This window comes from Scleropages formosus, chromosome 22, assembly GCF_900964775.1.
Source record: "Scleropages formosus chromosome 22, fSclFor1.1, whole genome shotgun sequence".
Taxonomy (NCBI): domain Eukaryota; kingdom Metazoa; phylum Chordata; class Actinopteri; order Osteoglossiformes; family Osteoglossidae; genus Scleropages; species Scleropages formosus.
Window position 1 is genome coordinate 4,413,930 of NC_041827.1, and position 18,048 is coordinate 4,431,977.

At 47.4% G+C, this 18,048-nt stretch overlaps 1 protein-coding gene across 3 annotated transcripts in view; it reads right to left on the reverse strand.

Moving 5' to 3' along the window:
• pax7a (paired box 7a) overlaps nucleotides 1-18,048 on the reverse strand; it is a 58,832-nt gene that overhangs the window by 13,447 nt on the left and 27,337 nt on the right. For all 3 annotated transcript variants that reach the window (XM_018726023.2, XM_018726024.2, XM_018726021.2), the window contains 3 exons: nucleotides 15,352-15,551; nucleotides 4,062-4,227; nucleotides 3,344-3,540 (listed from right to left, as the gene is read on the reverse strand). In XM_018726023.2, coding sequence (XP_018581539.1) covers nucleotides 3,344-3,540; nucleotides 4,062-4,227; nucleotides 15,352-15,551 — 563 coding nt within the window. The remainder of the gene's footprint in view (nucleotides 1-3,343; nucleotides 3,541-4,061; nucleotides 4,228-15,351; nucleotides 15,552-18,048) is intronic.

Consider the following 18,048-nt stretch of genomic DNA (forward strand, 5'->3'; position numbering starts at 1 on the left):
ACCCTAAACTACCCCAGTAAAATTACCCAGCTGTAAAAAAAAGGGTAAATAACTATAGGTAGCTTAACACTGTAAGTCATTCTGGAGAAAAGCATCACATAAATGTAGGTTCAGAAGTCAGCGGACCGAGTTTTAAACCAGTTGTTCAAACGGTATTGCCAGGATGCTGTACCGGGTTCCTAGGTGGTAGGAATCCTTAAGCCAGCGAATGGCGTCACCTCTTCCGTTTCCGCTCAAGCAGCAGCCGCACCGATTTACCGATTTCACTTGAGTGTAATTAAGTAGATGGCCTGGAGCCACGGAAGGACATAGAAGAGGCCGCATGCCGGAGGGCTCTGTGACCTCAGAGAGTCACCGTTTATATCGAAATCTCCGCTTCACAGGCTTCGCCCTCCTATTTGTGCCCAAAAGCGCGGCTCTTACCAGCTTAATTGCTACAGCTACGTGTCTAACTGCGCAAACGGTTAAAAAGAGAAACTCCAGCATCTGTGTTATTTTACATTGATTCACTGAGCTGATGCTTTTTCTCCAAAGTGATTTACAATCATTCATACGGCTGGGTAACCTATTTACACCAGAGAAATTGAGAGTGAACACCTTGCTTAAGCGCATTACAGCTGGAGGGGAGACTCAAACCTGCCACCTTTGGGCTCAGAAGCAGCAGCACTAACTACAAGACCAGCAGCTGCCCCAACAAGGGCTGATTTAAAAAGTTCTGCATTTAGGACTGCTAAATAATGTAAAATCAGTGTTTACAATAAGTTCTGACTCGGTCCGACGGGTCGTAGGCCCGGGCAAAGGGAAAATTCACATGTTCCTTCTGTTCAGGAGCCTCTGAATATGCATATATTTTATACATTGACTTGAGTACTGCATTTAAGGAGCATTTCATCAGCGTTGCGGAAGACTCCTGCGTACGCGTTCGAAGTCTTGCGCCGAAGACAACTGAAAACAACAGCTGCTTTCACTGCAAGCGCATGAGCGCGGAGGGCCAGTGATATATGGCGAGAGGACAGAGGTAAAAGTGATCGCAGCAGATGCACCCTGCTTCAGTGTCCGGAGGAGGGTGGGGAGGGGGGATATGGATGTGCTCTGCGTGGTGGGGTCCAGGCAGGGGTTTTATGCGCGCTGGCCAGGGGGAGCGGAGTGTGAAGGCCAGACCTGAGCTACGATTCCCCTGTCAGAGAGCACATTTATCTCCTCACAATAAGGGGCTGATAGGATTGACACATGGCTCTGCTGGGGAGGAGGGGCGCGGGGGATCTCTGGCCAAGGGGCGGCTAAGCGCGGCGCAGCAGACGGGCTTCAAAACATCCTTCCCCAGACTGAACCCCAAGGCTTTCTCGAAAAGCCCCCTCTCTCACCGCCCCGGCCGGTGCACGCGAACACGCGCCCGCACTGCCGTTTTCGTTCACGCGGCACCGACACGCCGCGCCGAGGCACCTCGCAAACTCTTCCCTTAAATCCATTACTTTACCGGTCAACATTTTTCATTTAATTTGAATGAAAACAATCGTTTCGGCTCGGCGTTGCCCTTGCTGCTTACGGCGCGGCGGTCATTACAATGGGTTTCGTTCATCGAGGGAATACAAAATGTGCTTGATCCCTTTACGTTTTTATCACGCGCGAAAATCAACTTGACGCAGTGAGCTTAAAAGTGTCCGCCGTGCATGTAAAGCGGCCCGCCGACTGTGGAAAATGAGTAATTGTTGCGTAGCGTTGTTTCAGGATTACGATGTGCTGTAAACTGTAGTGCCGAATTGGAGAAGTTGAACATCGTATTAAATTTTTACGCATAAAGGCCAGACGACGAGGAGGGGGTATATGTCAGCAGCTGGTATTAATAATAATAATAAAAAAAACAGCCCTGTGGTCGACATTCACGCACCTTTAAAGTGCCACCAGTACGATTAACAGTGAGCCCACTGTGAGGACCCATGTTATCCCCTCACTCTCCAGTAGGACAGAAATCTCCTTTTTGTCATCAAATCCTTAATTCTTTCTTCTCCGCAGAAAGAGGGTAATACCAGAATGTTCCCAAGCTGCTTTTGAGAAATATTTAAAGAGGAAGAAGAAAAAACTCCCAATAAAACACGTGTGAACGAGGGGGTAATTGCGGACAAATGCAGCATTGAAATTCATTTTCAACTCCTTACACACCATTTCAATCTTATTTTCTGCTTGTTAGCCAGATCTTGTTGCTGAGGGTGGGCAAGACTGCCCAGTATTGGTGGGTAATTGCATATAATTCACTCTTCACCGGCGATTTGCATCAATACCACTCATTTTTTATTCTGCGGTGTTTAAGAACCAACCCGGACCAGAAAGTCTCATTTTCAATGCTTATTATTCAAGGTGCCCAGAGAGGATAATATGTGGAACCCCCCCTCCCGACTCTTTTCATTTTTTTTTTCTTCCCCAAAAAAGCACATTCGCATTTATATAAAACACACACAAACACACACACACACACCATGGCAGAAGCATTCTCTACAAAGAACACAATCGTGCCGCTCCGGAACAACCTTGCGCGCAGCAGTGATGTACACTGGTTTTTCCAGCTTAGATACACGTTACACAAAGATATGCTTTTACTATACCGCACCGGGCAGAGTGTCACCGAAAGGGGTCCGTTCAGGCCGTATAGCGTACGCCATCCCTGCACTCATGAGACGCGACGCTTCGGCACACATCAGGGCTTGACGAAGGTTGCGCTGGGCCAAACGGCTCTCTCACTTCAGGCAAAACATCCTGAGTTGAACTTGAGCCTGTTATCTCCAGACAATTACTTATGGAAGATTATGTGCATGTTCTCATTAGCTCAGCATAATGAATTCAAATGTTTTATTATCATTTTACACATAGATCTGCCTTTGCTGTTGAGAGCTGAAATTCAATTTTACTTCTTCCCTGGAAACCAACAGCACATAATTACAGTTTCTGTTCCAAGCAGACTTAGCAGCGCAAAGACAAAACGTAATTTATTGATAACAATTCCATTGTTTCGTTTCGCAATTAAACGGGGTGTCTGAAAAGAATCGGTATTAAAACATGGTAATAGGTAATGGGAACGGGAACAGTAAGGACTCCCTTAAAGGGGCGGGGGGGGGGGGGGGGGGGGGTACTGGTAGCTCGCAGTTACACATGATTAAAACCCTGAACGTCACCCTACGTTGGGGACGCAGTGTGTGTCGAAATGAAAAAACACAAGGAGACACAAGTTCTATTTTTTCTTGTCGCCTGAGCATCTGCGCTTTGATCTTATAGTCACAAGGGGGAAAAGACATGATGTTTTGCAAATGCAATGTGTATTTGCACCCTTGCCCTTTAACCCCAGACTGACCTGCGGGGAGAGGCCGTTGCTGACAGGATTCATGTGGTTGCTGGAGGCAGAGGGGCTCATGAACGTGTCCGAGTAGCTGGAGAAGCTGTGGCGGTTGGACGAGAGACCGTAGGCCGAGCTGCTGTCTGCGGCGAGACCACCCTGGTGCATGGAGGAGGGGGGCAGCGGCTGGGGCCGGTGCAACGTGCTGCTCCCATCTGGAGAAGGGCGGGAGGGAATACGCGGCGCAGGTCAGCGGGATGAGCCTCACGCTCCTGTGTCGAAATCTCAGCTCCGTGGAGCATCACACAGACCATCGAACCCGTATTCCGCAGCAGATGACCTCATATTTACTTTTCAAAGTTTATGAGGCGCCCATCTCAGCCGCGTTAAATCGTCTTGAGGAACAGCTGTTCGGCACAGACGTCTCGCCTCTGTAATGCGGACATTATTTAATAAGGGTTTGAGAGTTGTTTGAGACAAGCGGTTTCAGATGATGTGTGTGTGTGTGTGTGTGAGCTGTTTACTGTGATTGCCAAAGAACGAGTTGCGTACTGGGGCATCCCTACCAAATCAAGGATCGTGGACGGCAAAAGAGGAATGAACACGCATGCAGGACACTGTTCAGACACCTGCTCAGTGCCTTGTATTCAAGCTGAACTGAACCAGGAAAGAGGCCCTGGTAATGGCCAAGGTAGGAGGTCAGTGTTGGCTGGGTGCGGAAGGGCAGGTGTCCTACCCTGCGACAGCGTGGTGGAGGGATACGAGGACTCGGGGAGCTGGTATGTCGGCAGCGTTGGCATGCCAGTGGGCGGGAAGCCCCCGGGAAGCAGGTGGTTGAAAGCCGCCAGCTGATTGGCTCCTGCTTGCTTGCGCCACCTGGCACGTCTGTTGCTGAACCACACCTGGGGAGGGAGACGAGCAGCAGGGTGAGACCAAAAACCATCAGTTCTAACCCGTTCCATAACCACGCCGTAGTCCTCCAAACCACGTTTACCCTGTGCAGCCTGGAAGACACCGATTGGTAAGATCAAAGTATGTTTTCTATGGCCTTTTCTTTAAAAATTCCCATCAGTTCTGTGACCAGTGGCACCATCGGCGAGCTCTCTGGCCACATCTCGGGCCGTCCGGTCAAAGGCCTCGTCCCAGTGGAAAACATCTAAACTGGGCTTGCTGAGGATTGTTGTCCTTCCTAAGAAGCCCAAGCTGTGATTTGTGTAAATGACCTCCTCGGAGCCCCCATCAGAAAGGGGGAAGCCGTGAGAAGGTCAGAGGTCAGCTTGACTCACACATCACGTGCCTCCAGAGTGTTTGCGAACCTGTTATGCACTTTGCGGGATGAGCTACAACTGGGAACAGATCATGGGGTGCCCCTGTGGAAAGGAGAAATCCGCACACTCGAGAACATGCTAGCAAACACACGCACGCTCGTTCCCATGGTCCGAGTGTGGTCACGATATCTCCGCAGAGCGCCGGTGAGGGGTTCAGCACTTTTCGTGCACGGTCGAAAAAAGGTTCGATGAAAAGGCAACGCATGAAGAACACACCCGCAGTAACAGGAAGTACCAGATGTGAAGGGTTTGTCATCACATGAGTTATACTGAGGAAAAACGATATAGAAGTGCCCCTAAAAGCATTCTGTGATCTCATTCCAGGTTTATTTTTCTTTGACCGTGAGGTCGAAAGGTCTTGGAGCTGATCGCCTTCGTATCCTTTTCGCCAAACTTGTGTGATGGCCACGTGTGCCTTTGCCAGTCCGTTGGAGGACCAGGTCCATTACACTCAATACCCAAAACCTCTTTATATCTATATACATAAATATATCACATGAATACCTTGTATTGTTGTGTTACATAAACCATGTTTATGTGCCATCTGGTACGAGATCCACCCTCTCACCTGCAAAGCAAAGCCCTTATCGAAAGGACATCTGCAGATGCTGAGTCTCGCTCGGGTACTCAAATTCATTTTCACTGTACGTTATACGCCGACTCCTTTCTTTTCAAAGAGGAAAGGCCCAGGGATGTCTTCTTTTGGCCTGCCATGATTTGCACATTGCGAAAAAGAAAAGAAAAAAAAAAAAAAAAAGCTTCTCCTTGAGCAAAGCATGAATATAATGAAGTCTTTGCAAAAGGGGGCAGTGGAAAGAGCAGCCGGCTGTGTATCGCGGAGACCTGGCCCTCTGGCCCCCCAGCCCTGAGTGCGCAAAAAAGGCCGAGCTGCACCGATGTGCGGCCCGCCACGCCCATTCATCACACTTTAATACACTGGGACCGAAGTTCATCTAGCGTTGTGTTTCAAACAGGCCGGCCTATTGTGGGTCCTGATGGCCAGGGGGTGGGACAGGGGGGCAGACAAAGGGCTCTCAATGCACTGGTGTAAACACTGGGCACAAAGACGAGGGCGTCCCTTTTAAAGAGCCCCTTAGAGACAGAGCTTTCAGGCGCAGGCTTGATCAACAGGTAGGGCAGGCATACGCTGGGCTGTGCGCTGCCACTGCGGCGTCCACACGCACGCACACACGCGCACGTCAGCCTACAAATGTAATGTAAATACACGCTGCGTAAACAACTTGAATGGCAATAAAGCGACGATGAGGCTGGTTTGAGACGTGCCATCTACTTTGCTGCAGTCTGCTGGGGGAGCAGCATCAGTTCGGGAAATCATTCCTACCGTTCGCAATAACACTGTACAACAGCTCACCTCTGTGTGACAGATGAACTATTCAGCACTATTGTTAGTTCATTTTGTTACTACTTCATAATGATTACATTACCATTCTGCATAACTTGCACTATATACTGTTGCACTACTTGCACTACATACTGTTTTGATTTATTTATTTAAATATACTTATTTATTATTCCTCCAACTGTATATATAATTGTACATATTTTTATCTTGTATTTGTCCACTTGTTTTTATATTTTTTATATTGCAAGTATTTTCAGACTTGTATTCTGCTGCTGTAACATAAAAATTTCCCTTGTGGGATCAATAAAGTATACTTATCTACCTATGACCATGTCCCTATCTCACTTTCAGCCAGTAAACAAGATCCACAGGTGCAGATTCGGAGGCCTTAAAAATGCAAAGTCAAAAAAACGGCGTGCGAAACCTTTTGAAAAAATGCAGACGTCACAATACTACAAAAACCACCGCCGCCTTTGCAGAAACTGAACACATCCCGATACTCGATGACCAGCGCAAGGGGGGTGGTCCGACCAGGGAGGAGCGAAACACTCAGATCCCGATGCCTGTTCAGATGAACCTCCAACCCCAAAGCAAACCCCTGACCTCATTCCTCTTTGATTGTCAGACCTTCTTCCTTCCTGGTGCTCAGTTCCGAGGAGGCCAGAAACCGGTATCCAGAGAGAGACACGCTGCCTCGGGCAGTAGCCGCCCAGGACTGCATGGTCTACGACTGCTACCATTCCGGTAGAATCGGGACAACATAAACCATGAGATGTGTGAACACAAAAACGTGTATCGTAAAGGTGAACGCCAACTCAACCGTTACGGCACGTTGGTCTAACACGCACCTCTTGTTAACTGAGGACGGAGAACGTGGCTGCGGCTTTGCAAATGCCATTTGCACCCTGAGCTACCGAGGATCCCTGACCCTTTGCACCGAGATTCCTTTAGGTGTCCCAGAAAGCCTTCGCATCATGGAAAAGTCCACTAAAGCTGCTGCAGCGCCAACGTGAAACAGACTTAAGGCAGAGTCCAGTGTCAACAGTGACTGAGCCTTTTGGGAACCTCATTTCATACTTTTATTTTCTCCATTTATTTTAGCGACATTTCACTTCCTAAATTATGACTCGTGCGAGATATGTGGGCTTGGGCCGGGGAAGCGGGAACCTTGTTAAAGATTTATCCATTCGTAAATCTTTGCAATGAAATAAAAACTGGACACGTGGACAGTGGGTAAGAAAGCAGATCTGAACCGCTCTGTGTTTGCACAGTATATGTGCATCTGTCCGTATACCTTTGTTTGTCAACAGCTTTAGAAAAGCCCAATGGCAGGTGTACACACACACGTCTCAGATATGCTCCCACGATATGTTCTCCTTGGCCAGCATGACCAGCACGGCTGAGCGAAGATGGGGCAGATGAGGCGATGGGGTGTAAAACCCAGACAGCATGACCGAATTTCACAGCAAAAACAGATGCAGAACACAGAGGTGTAAAAGAGGCATAACATACACCATCGCTGCCAACCTCTATACCCATGTAGTAGTAGCTGCCAAGCTTGATCTGACTAGATGGGAGGAAGCTCATGGGGGTTGTCCTGACAGATACCCACGGTTGAAGTCAAGCACAGGACGGCAAGAGTTTGAGTCATGCCTTTACAGTCTTTACTGAGTCTTTACAGCATGCAGCTGTTGCAGATAAACAGGATCATATGGATACAGACTCAGGCAATGATGTAATTTCTCTTTCACTGGCTGTTTCTGGTTCTCCACGATTTGCCCAAGGACAAGCAACACAACTCAGTTGAGTTTTTCTTGAGCTGCGGATTTGATTTCCTCATCAGCGAAACAGCGAAACGCAATGCAGTAACGCGACAGACAAAATTACATCACGGTAAAATGATCATGATCTCCGTCCTAAGAGGAATGCGTTTTCTGCACCGACTTCCTTCCAGCACCGGTTGAACACGTGCGCTTGTGCAGTGCTGTCAAATGAATTACAGATTTGGGAGAACGAAACAAAGAGTCGACTCGTGAAAAAAAATTTGAAAAACACTCACATTCAGGTCAATAGTAAAATATTTGTCGGAGTTTCTGATTATGAAAACCGTGCTTTCAGGCGGAAAATCACAAGTAATGAAATTAGTGTAAATGTGCCATTATGAAGAACATGTTGGCTTGGAAAAGGGCACCAGGAGTTTTACCTCATATTGCACTTTATTCACGCAGCGGCTACTCTGAACCAGCGTGGCTTGTGCGTGGCCAGAGAAGTACAAATGAATTTCAGTTCCAAAATCAGAGCTTGATACAGGAACAGGGATGTGCGGTGAGGAGGTGATGAAGGAGACGTGAAACTTCTCACTGCGGCGCTGAGCTCCGCGGGTTGGCCCCCGTACCGCGGTCGGCCTGCCGCTATGCTAATTAAAGCAGCTGGGAGTGGGAATCTGGGAGGGGAGAGCGGGATTAGCTCGATAAGTATCGGGGAAACAGAGAGACTGAAAGAAATTCATTTAAATTCCAATAAAAAGGCCTTCTGTTGAAACATCTGCATGGCAAGTGCTGCGACCATGTCGTCTGCTCCATCTACATAAATCCTGTTTGTTCCTTTATGACCGATGAAGTACGACTCAGAGGAGCGGCGCAGACAGTGCTGTTGGTGGGCCGAGCAGGGAATCGTCCCGCTTGGCGTCTCTCGCCTTCGCTCTTCGCCCAGCGAACGTATAGTTAGTTATTACAAGTTAACACACAAACCCCATCCGAGGTGGAGACGTGCGCGGAAAAAACACGCGAGAATCTGAACGCTGATAGGTCTCATGCAAGATGGTAATAATGCAGTAAAAGTTGATCTAAATCTTCCAACTTCGCAGCGGACTTGCGGAAGGGTAACATTATCATCTGCGCTCTGTTTAGAATACACTATGAGCCGAAGGTAACATCGTCGTCAAGGACCCTAACGGGACGGCTGTTAATACAAGTCCCGCTTGTTATTCCTCCAGTACCTTACAGTAAGGTCCTTGACCTGAACTGCTCCGGTAAACAAGCCACTTTGGATAACAGAACAACCTGAGGAACAAACTCCTGAATTTCCAGTAAGTTAAAGAACAGGAACACATTTAGCTGATACTTTTCTCCAAAGCAACTTACAGTTATTCACCCCTGTACACAGCTGGGCAATTTTACTGGGGCAGTTCAGGGTTAAGTAGTTTGCTCAAAGGTACTAAAACTGGAAGCAGGATTCAAACGTGCAGCTTTCAGGTCTAAAGGCAGCCGCACTAACCCCTACACTTCCAGCTGTCCCTAGAAAATAAAACGGTAGTTTTGATATTGAAAACGGTACTGATTTCAATAGCTGCCCAAAGAGAAAGGAATCATAGCACGACACTCTTCTAAGACTCAACCGCTGTCAACCGAGTGACGACCAACGACCTATTTCAGTGCCACTGTCACACCAGGTAGAGCAACTGGCACCTCGTCTGACCGCCTGGTTCCCTAAAAATGGCGAAACAAACAAATGAAGGTTCAGCGTCCAAACCCTGTCCGTGCAAATGATGAGGCATACGGGGAGGAGCGCTGAAAGAGGACTGCGGGCGCGCACGGCTCTCTCCTCCCGTGGATCTGTCATCGTGTTTCGGCGGATTCTTGGCCCGGCTCCACGAGCCCCCACCGGCAGACGTATCTACACAAGCGAGGGGGCTAGAAGCAGGAAGGCCGCAGCGGTGTCCAAGCAAAGCCCCATCCTCCGCATTGTTAGCGGGAAAACACTCGCGCGAGCCTTTCACACTTCCACAGCCGGGGCCCTAGGAGAAGGAGAAAGACTTCTTGCCAAATTGATTTTTACGCTTCGTAAAAGGCATTGCTCATGCGTTATTAGATTCTGCTAAATATAATAGCCACATGCAAGATGTTTATTGGTAATGAAAGGGGATCTATGAGACAGATTCAGTCAGCGAGCAGTGCTGCTGTGAAGATAGAGTTTCAGCCTCTTAAAACTTCAACCTAAATAGAGGAGAATGTAATTCACTGCGTCTGCAAGGGCTGATTTACAGAATCTCCGGCAGCCCCCCCCACGTCTCTCCTTGTCTACTCCTGCGTTCTGAAACCAGCCCACCACCCGCTCTCCACAAGGCAGACCATTTGGGGGAAAGAGGCATTTTTCTGCTTCCCGTTTCCAGACTGGGAGACCTCTTCCTGCTCCTTCTCAGGTACATGCTGGAAAACAGCTTTTGTGGATCCTTAACGTCTCAGCCACGATTTTCACCAGGGTAAAAAGACTGACGAGCTACTGAGGTGGACAGTGTTGACGTAGCGAAGAGGAGGGCAAAGCAGCGGTTGTGGTTTAGGGGTCGACGATGAGGATCGATGGCATTGTGTGTCTTGGAAACAGAGACCAGAAGGACGGTGACCTGAGAGCTCCTGGTCCGAGATCAGTCGACGAGTGGTAGGGGAGCGTACAGTCATCCACAGTTACGGTTTCAACTCTGCTTATTTATAACCAGGAGGCCAAACAATGAGATTATTTTGGCAGTAACCTCCTGCAGGATTTCATACAGGGTAGCTAAACAGCAAGAAATCCAAATCCTACACGCTGGACAAGAATTAGGATACCCAGCTTTGCTAGAGTGACTTTCCAGAACCTCTAATCTACCTCAACTCATCTCAACCTTAACCATCCCTATGCTTCCCTGTCCACAACAAGAACAAATGCTAGTGAGTGTAACCACTGCTGGGATGGGCCCAACCACAAACCCTGTGCCACTGGAACAAGCCATACAAGCTGCTGTTTTACACCAGCTGTCTGCCAAAAAAATCCCCCCAGCGGTCACCCAGCCACTTCCATTGTTCCCTCTTCTTTTGTCCTTCCCTCTAGATGGCTATTTCTAATCTGTGCATGAAGCAGCAGGTCAGCCTGGGCCACTCTCCTGTGTGTTTGCACTCTCTGAGGCACAGGGCCGTCGCGTCCTGCAGGGTCCAACAGGGACGGCTTGGCGGCTTGGCTCAAAGCTTGAAAAAACTGGGGGGAAAAGAAAAAAAAAAAACCCACTGTCCTCCTGGTCACCCTGCCATCCCCTCTGTCACACTGTTTTCCCCTCCCACCACATTGGGCCAAATCTGGTCTTGCTGCAGTAGCAGCAGCGTGGCCTGACGGTCTGGTTAAGGGCTCTGCCAAAACCATGAAGGCACCACCCCCATCCATCAAACACTAACAGGATTCACCCCTGGCTCATTCATGAGTAGAGCAGAAACAGAACATACCCTGAAGCTGCTCTGACGGTAACTCCTCTGAGGAAGCTCCTCGGCACCTATGGAAGGAGCTGCTCCACCCTTCACCGCATCCAGTCCCCTCCACCCAGTGAATTCCAGCCCTGATCCGAGATCCCGTTTGATTCTCGGACTCTTAACACATTTCTCACACGTGCACTGTCCACCCAGGCTGGAACGTCCACTTTTGTCTAAGTGACAGCTAAACGGATCCATGTATTGAGGTCTGCACGCGGCGCACCATCTGCACGAACACGCAGTTTCAGCTGGTTCAGCCCTCTCGGCAGGGAGAGTAACAAAAGCACACATGACTTTTAAAGGCAGAGAGAATGGACAATGAGGCCCACAGTCTGTCTGCAATATCCTCTCCCCACCCCATTCCCTTAAACAACATTGAAGACCCATGGCCACTATTTACTTTGGTTAACTAGAGTCATTTTCTTAGAGCGACCTTTTAGGGAAATTAAGTTTGAGTTGACCTTTTGCGATTTTCAAAGCATTTTAGAATTAGATTATGAGGAAAATTCCATTAACAAATTATATCCATGACTCAAATACCTTAGGTTTTCACATGAGATCATTTAGCTCTATTATTCGAGTAGGAAGAATAAAGTGCTCTTTTATGTTTGTGTTGTTTTTTTCTTAACTCTTGCACTTTGCTAGTGTGCATTTGTTGCAGAAAAATACAAAAAAGGGATCACATTCCATAGGGAATTTTTTTTTCTAGACTGCGGTACCTTGAGCTGACCAACGCACAAGGCGGACGAGAGCTTGGCAGAGCGCACGCTAACAGCAGGATCTCCGAATTTTTGCAGTGCAGCTACACGGTCCCCGTAGACTCACCACCTTCACAGCAATGAGTTATTCCTATGACTAATCACTGTCTATTTTTTTTTTTACTTTTGCAACGTGCTGAGGAATCTTGTGCAGTGTCAAAAGACATGAGAACTCATTCCCAGCGATAAGAAGCACAGAGAAGATCACAGCATCAGGTTGCCTCTTGCAAGGTGTCAAGTAGGTCGTCTACATTTGAATCCAGTTACACAACAGTTTATTAACAACACATTTTAATGCTGCATTATCTATCCGTTCATATGCTATTCATCTGGCCTGAAGAGAGAGAATTGTACCTTTAAATGTCAGAATGAATAAAACCTGAAATCCAAGCATCTCTCAAGTTCTCTTCCAAGACTATTCCACCAGCATGTTAAAGACAATATATTTAAGGAAAATCAGTCCCAATGTAAATCTTTCGATATCAAGGCATGAGTTGGGAAGCAGGCATTTAGACATCTGTCTTCCCTCCCGAAGGTCCGGAGACAGGAAAAGACATATGTGGAAACGGTTACTCAGCCGCTGGTGATGGTACAGCAGCAGGATGACACCAGAGAGTCCAAAGCAGCAGGGTGAGGAGATAGAGGACAGGATGGGGCAAGGGGTGAGAAAGGCTCAGCCATTTCGAATAAGCTCCTGACTGATTAATGGTGTGGGTAGGCGATGGGGGGGGGGGGGGGGACAGTCCCAGGAGAAGTTGAGAGATCCTCTGTGATATGCAGAAGGTTTTACAAGGAGCGGCAGGATTGAAAGTGCTGGGAAGAGGAGCCTCCAGCCAAGACTTTAAATGAGAAATCCATCAGGAATGCACCCCTTTGCCCCCCTTCCTGCACCAGAACAGCTGTTACTATAACTCTACTGTATTTTTCTACAGCCTTACGTAAAACTACATGGCAAAGAGGCTGTCAAAGCTCTCATGGACGCTGAGGCATGTGAGGGGAAAAAAAAAAAAAAAAAAAAAACCTGTTTCAGGTTGAAGAACAGCTGAGGCCTTACAAGAACAATGTAGCCCCTCACTTTTGAATGCCAGTTTTACCCAAATACATAAGCATGAGGGTCAGTCAAAACGAATCTGCAGAAATGCTTATAAAGAAGGAAAGTGTGGTGGCATGGTGGTGCAGCAGGTTAGGCCAGGTCCCACTCTCTGGTGGGTCTGGGGTTTGAGTCCTGCTTGGGGTGCCTTGTGATGGACTGGCGTCCTGTCCTGCGTGTGTCTCCTCCTTGTGTTGCTGGGTTAAGCTCTGGGTCACCATGACCCCACTGAGGACAAACAGTTCTAGACTGTGTGTGTTTGTGTTTGTGTTTTATAAAGGAGCACATTATCTCCCAGCAGACAGGAGAAAATTAGAGCAAACAAATTTTTCGATCCAGTGGTTAGAGAGCCAGTTGTTCCTGAACATTAAACAGTAAATAAATCTGGTACTGCAGAACAGAGCACTGTGTGACACAAGTTAGTCAGGTAGCAGCAGCTGGTAGTGTAGTGGTTAGAGCTCCTGTCTTTGGACTCAACAGCTGTAGGTTTGAGTCTCATCTCCAGCTGTACTACCCTTGAGCAAAATACTTACCCTAAACTGCTTGAGTAAAATGACTCAGCTGTACAAAGGGGACAATAACTTTAAGCAGCTTCACACTGTCAGTTGCTTTGGAGAAAAGCATCAACTAAATAAAGTCCCGTTGAGAATACAATCCTGTATTAGAACACATATGTAAGTACTGCAGCAACACATTGAAGCAAAATAAATCTATCCATCGAAACTTCATAGCAGCCAATCAATAGCATCTTGTGTTAAAAGTCTCCACTGGTGTCATGTTCCTCGCCCAACTCGGGTCTTCAGTGTGCTGAGTGAGTCTTAACTAGTACCTTAAAGACGAACCATCTTTGTAAGAACTGTCATGAAGTACCCGTTAGAGGGAAACGTAGCCTACATTTGTCGGGCAAAAAAACAAACAGCGAAAAAGAACATGGTCTCGGGCTTCCAACATAACCTGCACGACCGCGGTGACCTCAGGATGCCCATGAGGACGGGATTCTGCTCTCGCCGCAGAACGAACTGCGCTGCTTCTCTCGGGCTCTCTGAGAGAAGCAGAGTCGCCGGTGCTAAAGGAGGGGACCAAAAACACCAGCAGAAGGGACAAGGCTCCTCCACGGGAAGCTCCATAGATGCTGGCACTTGCTCATTCTCCCTCTATCCAAAGCCCTGGACAAGGGGCAATGGTGAAAAACACTAAACACAAAATGATGAAGAATCCAGAAGAGAGAGATGGAAACGGCGACGGTGAAGTGGTAGAAAGAAGCACCACGTGAAAAATGGACAAAACTACTTTTTTAAGGCATGACTGATGAAAGTGATGGTAAAGCTTTATCTTAAATGATGGGTTTGAGTTCTGCTTATAAAAATATTTCTTTAGCATAATCCCTTTGAAGTAAAGACATTTCCCTGTTTGCTAAAGATGCAAATTAAGGGATGGGTATGTCTGCATTAAAGAGGATACGAAAGTGAACCGGAAAGGTCGTATAGGGACAGTCTGAGAAGAAGGGTCTATCCCAGGACGAGATCGCCGAAAAAAACGTGAGCTGTGTTGAGAACATCTGCGGCTGAATGGAGAGATTACACGTTGCAAATGATGAATCGTGCCACGCACGTGACCGACATTCGATATGACACACATTTGAACGGCTCCAACGCACCACCCATGCAGCAGGTACACTAGATCTGGAAACATTGGACTAAATTTACATTTATTCACATAGCTGATGCTTCCCTCTAAAGCAACTTACAACATTAAGCTATCTACAATTATTTATCCATTTACACAGCTGGGCAATTTTAAAAGAGAAATCTATGGTAAGTACCTTGCACAAGAGTCCTACAGCTGCAGGTAGGTCCAAAGGCAACAGAATAAATAAATGCTGCAAAATTGCGCTCCGAACCTTGTGGCCCTAAAGCTACCAGCTGTAGAATGCAGGCAGTAAAAAAAATATATAGCGATAAATAACGCTTTGAAATGATTTAACATATTTACTCCGTTGTTTTTAAGTCTTGCGGATGAGTATTTCATTAACTGGACCAATGTGACACACTGAGTTCTTGTGAATTTTAATTCCTCGTTTGTTCACAACGCACATGTGCTGCATTCCTTGGGTTTTCTTTTTTTTTTTTTTAAATTTGTTTACATAGCTGCACATGGAGGATTTGGACAGTATGCAAAGGGGATATTGGCGTGTGTCGCCGATCAGCCCACCTGCACACGCGCCTCTGTCAGTTTGGTCCTCTGGGCCAGTTCCTCGCGGGTGTAAATGTCAGGGTAATGAGTCCGCTCAAAGGCCTTCTCCAGCTCCTCCAGCTGCTCTGCAGTGAAGGTGGTCCGACTGCGGCGCTGCTTCCTCTTCAAGGGAAGGTCGGGCTCCGAATCCACATCGGAGCCCTCATCGGTGCGGCTGCCTGGACCAGGGACAAAGACGACAGGTTGGCAGAGGGTCACTCTGAAGACACCAGTCACAGAGGCTGCAAGGCGACATTCAGGAGAGTCAAGGTAAGAACCCCTTCATAATGATCTTACAAAGGCGACGATGTCATGTTTTTCTATTAACTAATTTTAAACAGTAATTATTAATAACCAACCTGTCTCAAGAGTTTGACTTCCACCCACAATCCCTTGTTCTCAGACCTCTCCGTTAAAGTGACCTTACTGGCAAATTGATCATCGCTGCCGCTGAAGACACTTGCAGTGACTCCAAACCAGAACATCGGCAGCAAACCAGGAAAAGTTCAAAGGGTCAAACGGATTAACAAATCAGACAATTTAAGCAATTTCTGGATCTGCTTGGCCCATAGTGTTGCCGGTGCCTGTTTCCATGGCAACAAAGACAAAAAAGGAGGGAAAGGGGAGGGGCTAAATGGAGGATCCAAACGCTGTTTATTCCTATGTCTTCCACTGCTGGCAAGTACTTGACAGCAAATATTATTTTAATCTGTGGTTATTTATATATGAGAGGCCCGTTGAGAATACAATCCTGTATCAGAACACATCCATGGAGGCCCTGGAGCCGGAAAAGAGCGAGTGGGGCGCGATGGGGGAGTGGAGGCTGGCTTAATCTACTCGGACCACCTTGCAGATCCATGTCCCACTATTCTCTTACAACAGCCCGGGGCACTGAAACAACAGGGGCAATGTGTAAATATTTACAACATAATATCGCACTGGTTCCATTAAATCCCAAGGACTACATTTCCAAAGAGCGTTCCAAATAACCACAGCAAATCATATGTTACTTGTCACCAGTTCCATTCAATTACTGATAACATTGTTTTATTTATATATTTGTATTAATTTCTAACTTGAAGGAAGAAATGCACGCTGCATTGCATCGTGGAACTAAATACATGTGATAAAACTACCCGTAGTGGATAGAGAAATAGAAACGCTAAATTATTTCAATGAATTCAAAAAAAACTCTTACATGACATAATAGTAGTAATTATTACGAGCATGCATATCATCATTTAAGAGCATGCGTATCTGTTAATAAACCTTTCGAATGGAGCCTTCATTTTTTTTTTTATTTTACTTGGGCTGCATTGCAAGAGTCTGAATGGCTGGTGACACGTGACAACGCCGCGCCGAGGTGCCGCAACGGTCGGGCAGATGCACACAAACACACAAAGACAACACTGCAGAAGCTGCCAAACTGGAATAATGACGATGAGGGGGTCAGTTGAGATGAGCGGAGATCCCCTGCTGTGCGCTTCACTACAGCACACAGCATTGCCCAAACAAGAGGGTCGGGTCGGCTGGTAGAGTAGAGGTTAGAACTGCTGCCTTTGGACCCAAAGATCACAGGTTTAAAAATGACCCCTGACCGTAGTACCCTTAAGCAAGGTACTTACCCTACACTGCTTGAGTGGAATTGCCCAGCTGTATAAATGGGTAAATAAGTGTAGGTAGCTTAACACTATAAGCTGCTTTGGGAAAAAGCATCAGATAAACAAAATAAAGTAAATAACAGGTCACACGTTTGCCCTGTATAACACACACCCTTAAGGCAGCTACATCTTGTTTGCTCATCTCCACAGAAGCCAGTCATTGTGGCCCATTCTACCGCTTCCTTTTCCAGATCGCTATGCTTCAAGCACTGATCCATAAGAACCCTTCGTAAGCCTGTGATCTGGAGCTTTTAGTGCAGAACCTATTCAGAATCTGGTCCCTCGCTGTGGGCTGAGACCACTGTTGGGGAGTTTCCATGGCGGCGAGCACCATGGCAGCGCATGCTTGTTTGGCGGTTGGAAGTAGAATTTAGCATCTTGTATTCATCCTTCCAAAACGCAAAGATGAGCATGAGAAAATGAGGTATGCGTCTGTGTATATGCTAGGGTATATCACGAAGATCCAAAAATTAGAAAGCCGATAAGAAATAATGAGAAATCATAGCCATGGCGACTTTAACACTGACCTGAACGGGTACTGACACACACACACACACACACACACACAGAGTGCGCAAATAAAGTCTGCCTTTCATTTCCAGGTGGACAGTGAGCCCAGGGCAGGAGAGCAGGTGCATGCTGTGAGGGTAGGTGGGTCTGGCAGGTGGAAGAGTCAGTCAGCCATGAACCAAGAAGGGAAAAAGCACCCGGAGGCCCAGCGATCCTCCGCAGTCTTCAGAACCGCAACGGGTGCCACGTGAAAAGCAACAGCAACGAGGGAGAGAGAGGCTTTTTCATTTGTGTTTGGTATCTGCTTGCTTGCGCGTATATGAGCGCGAATACTTGTCTTTATGTCACCTCCCGCACGTGCAGATCCGTGTGTTTACACTCACGGCCGCGCGCAAACACTGGCCGGACATAAGGTCCCTAAATCGCTGTCTCTAAACATCAACAATAATAAAAGACCTGCCACACTACTTCAGCCTCTGGACCGGCTATGGAGTTTAATTAAACA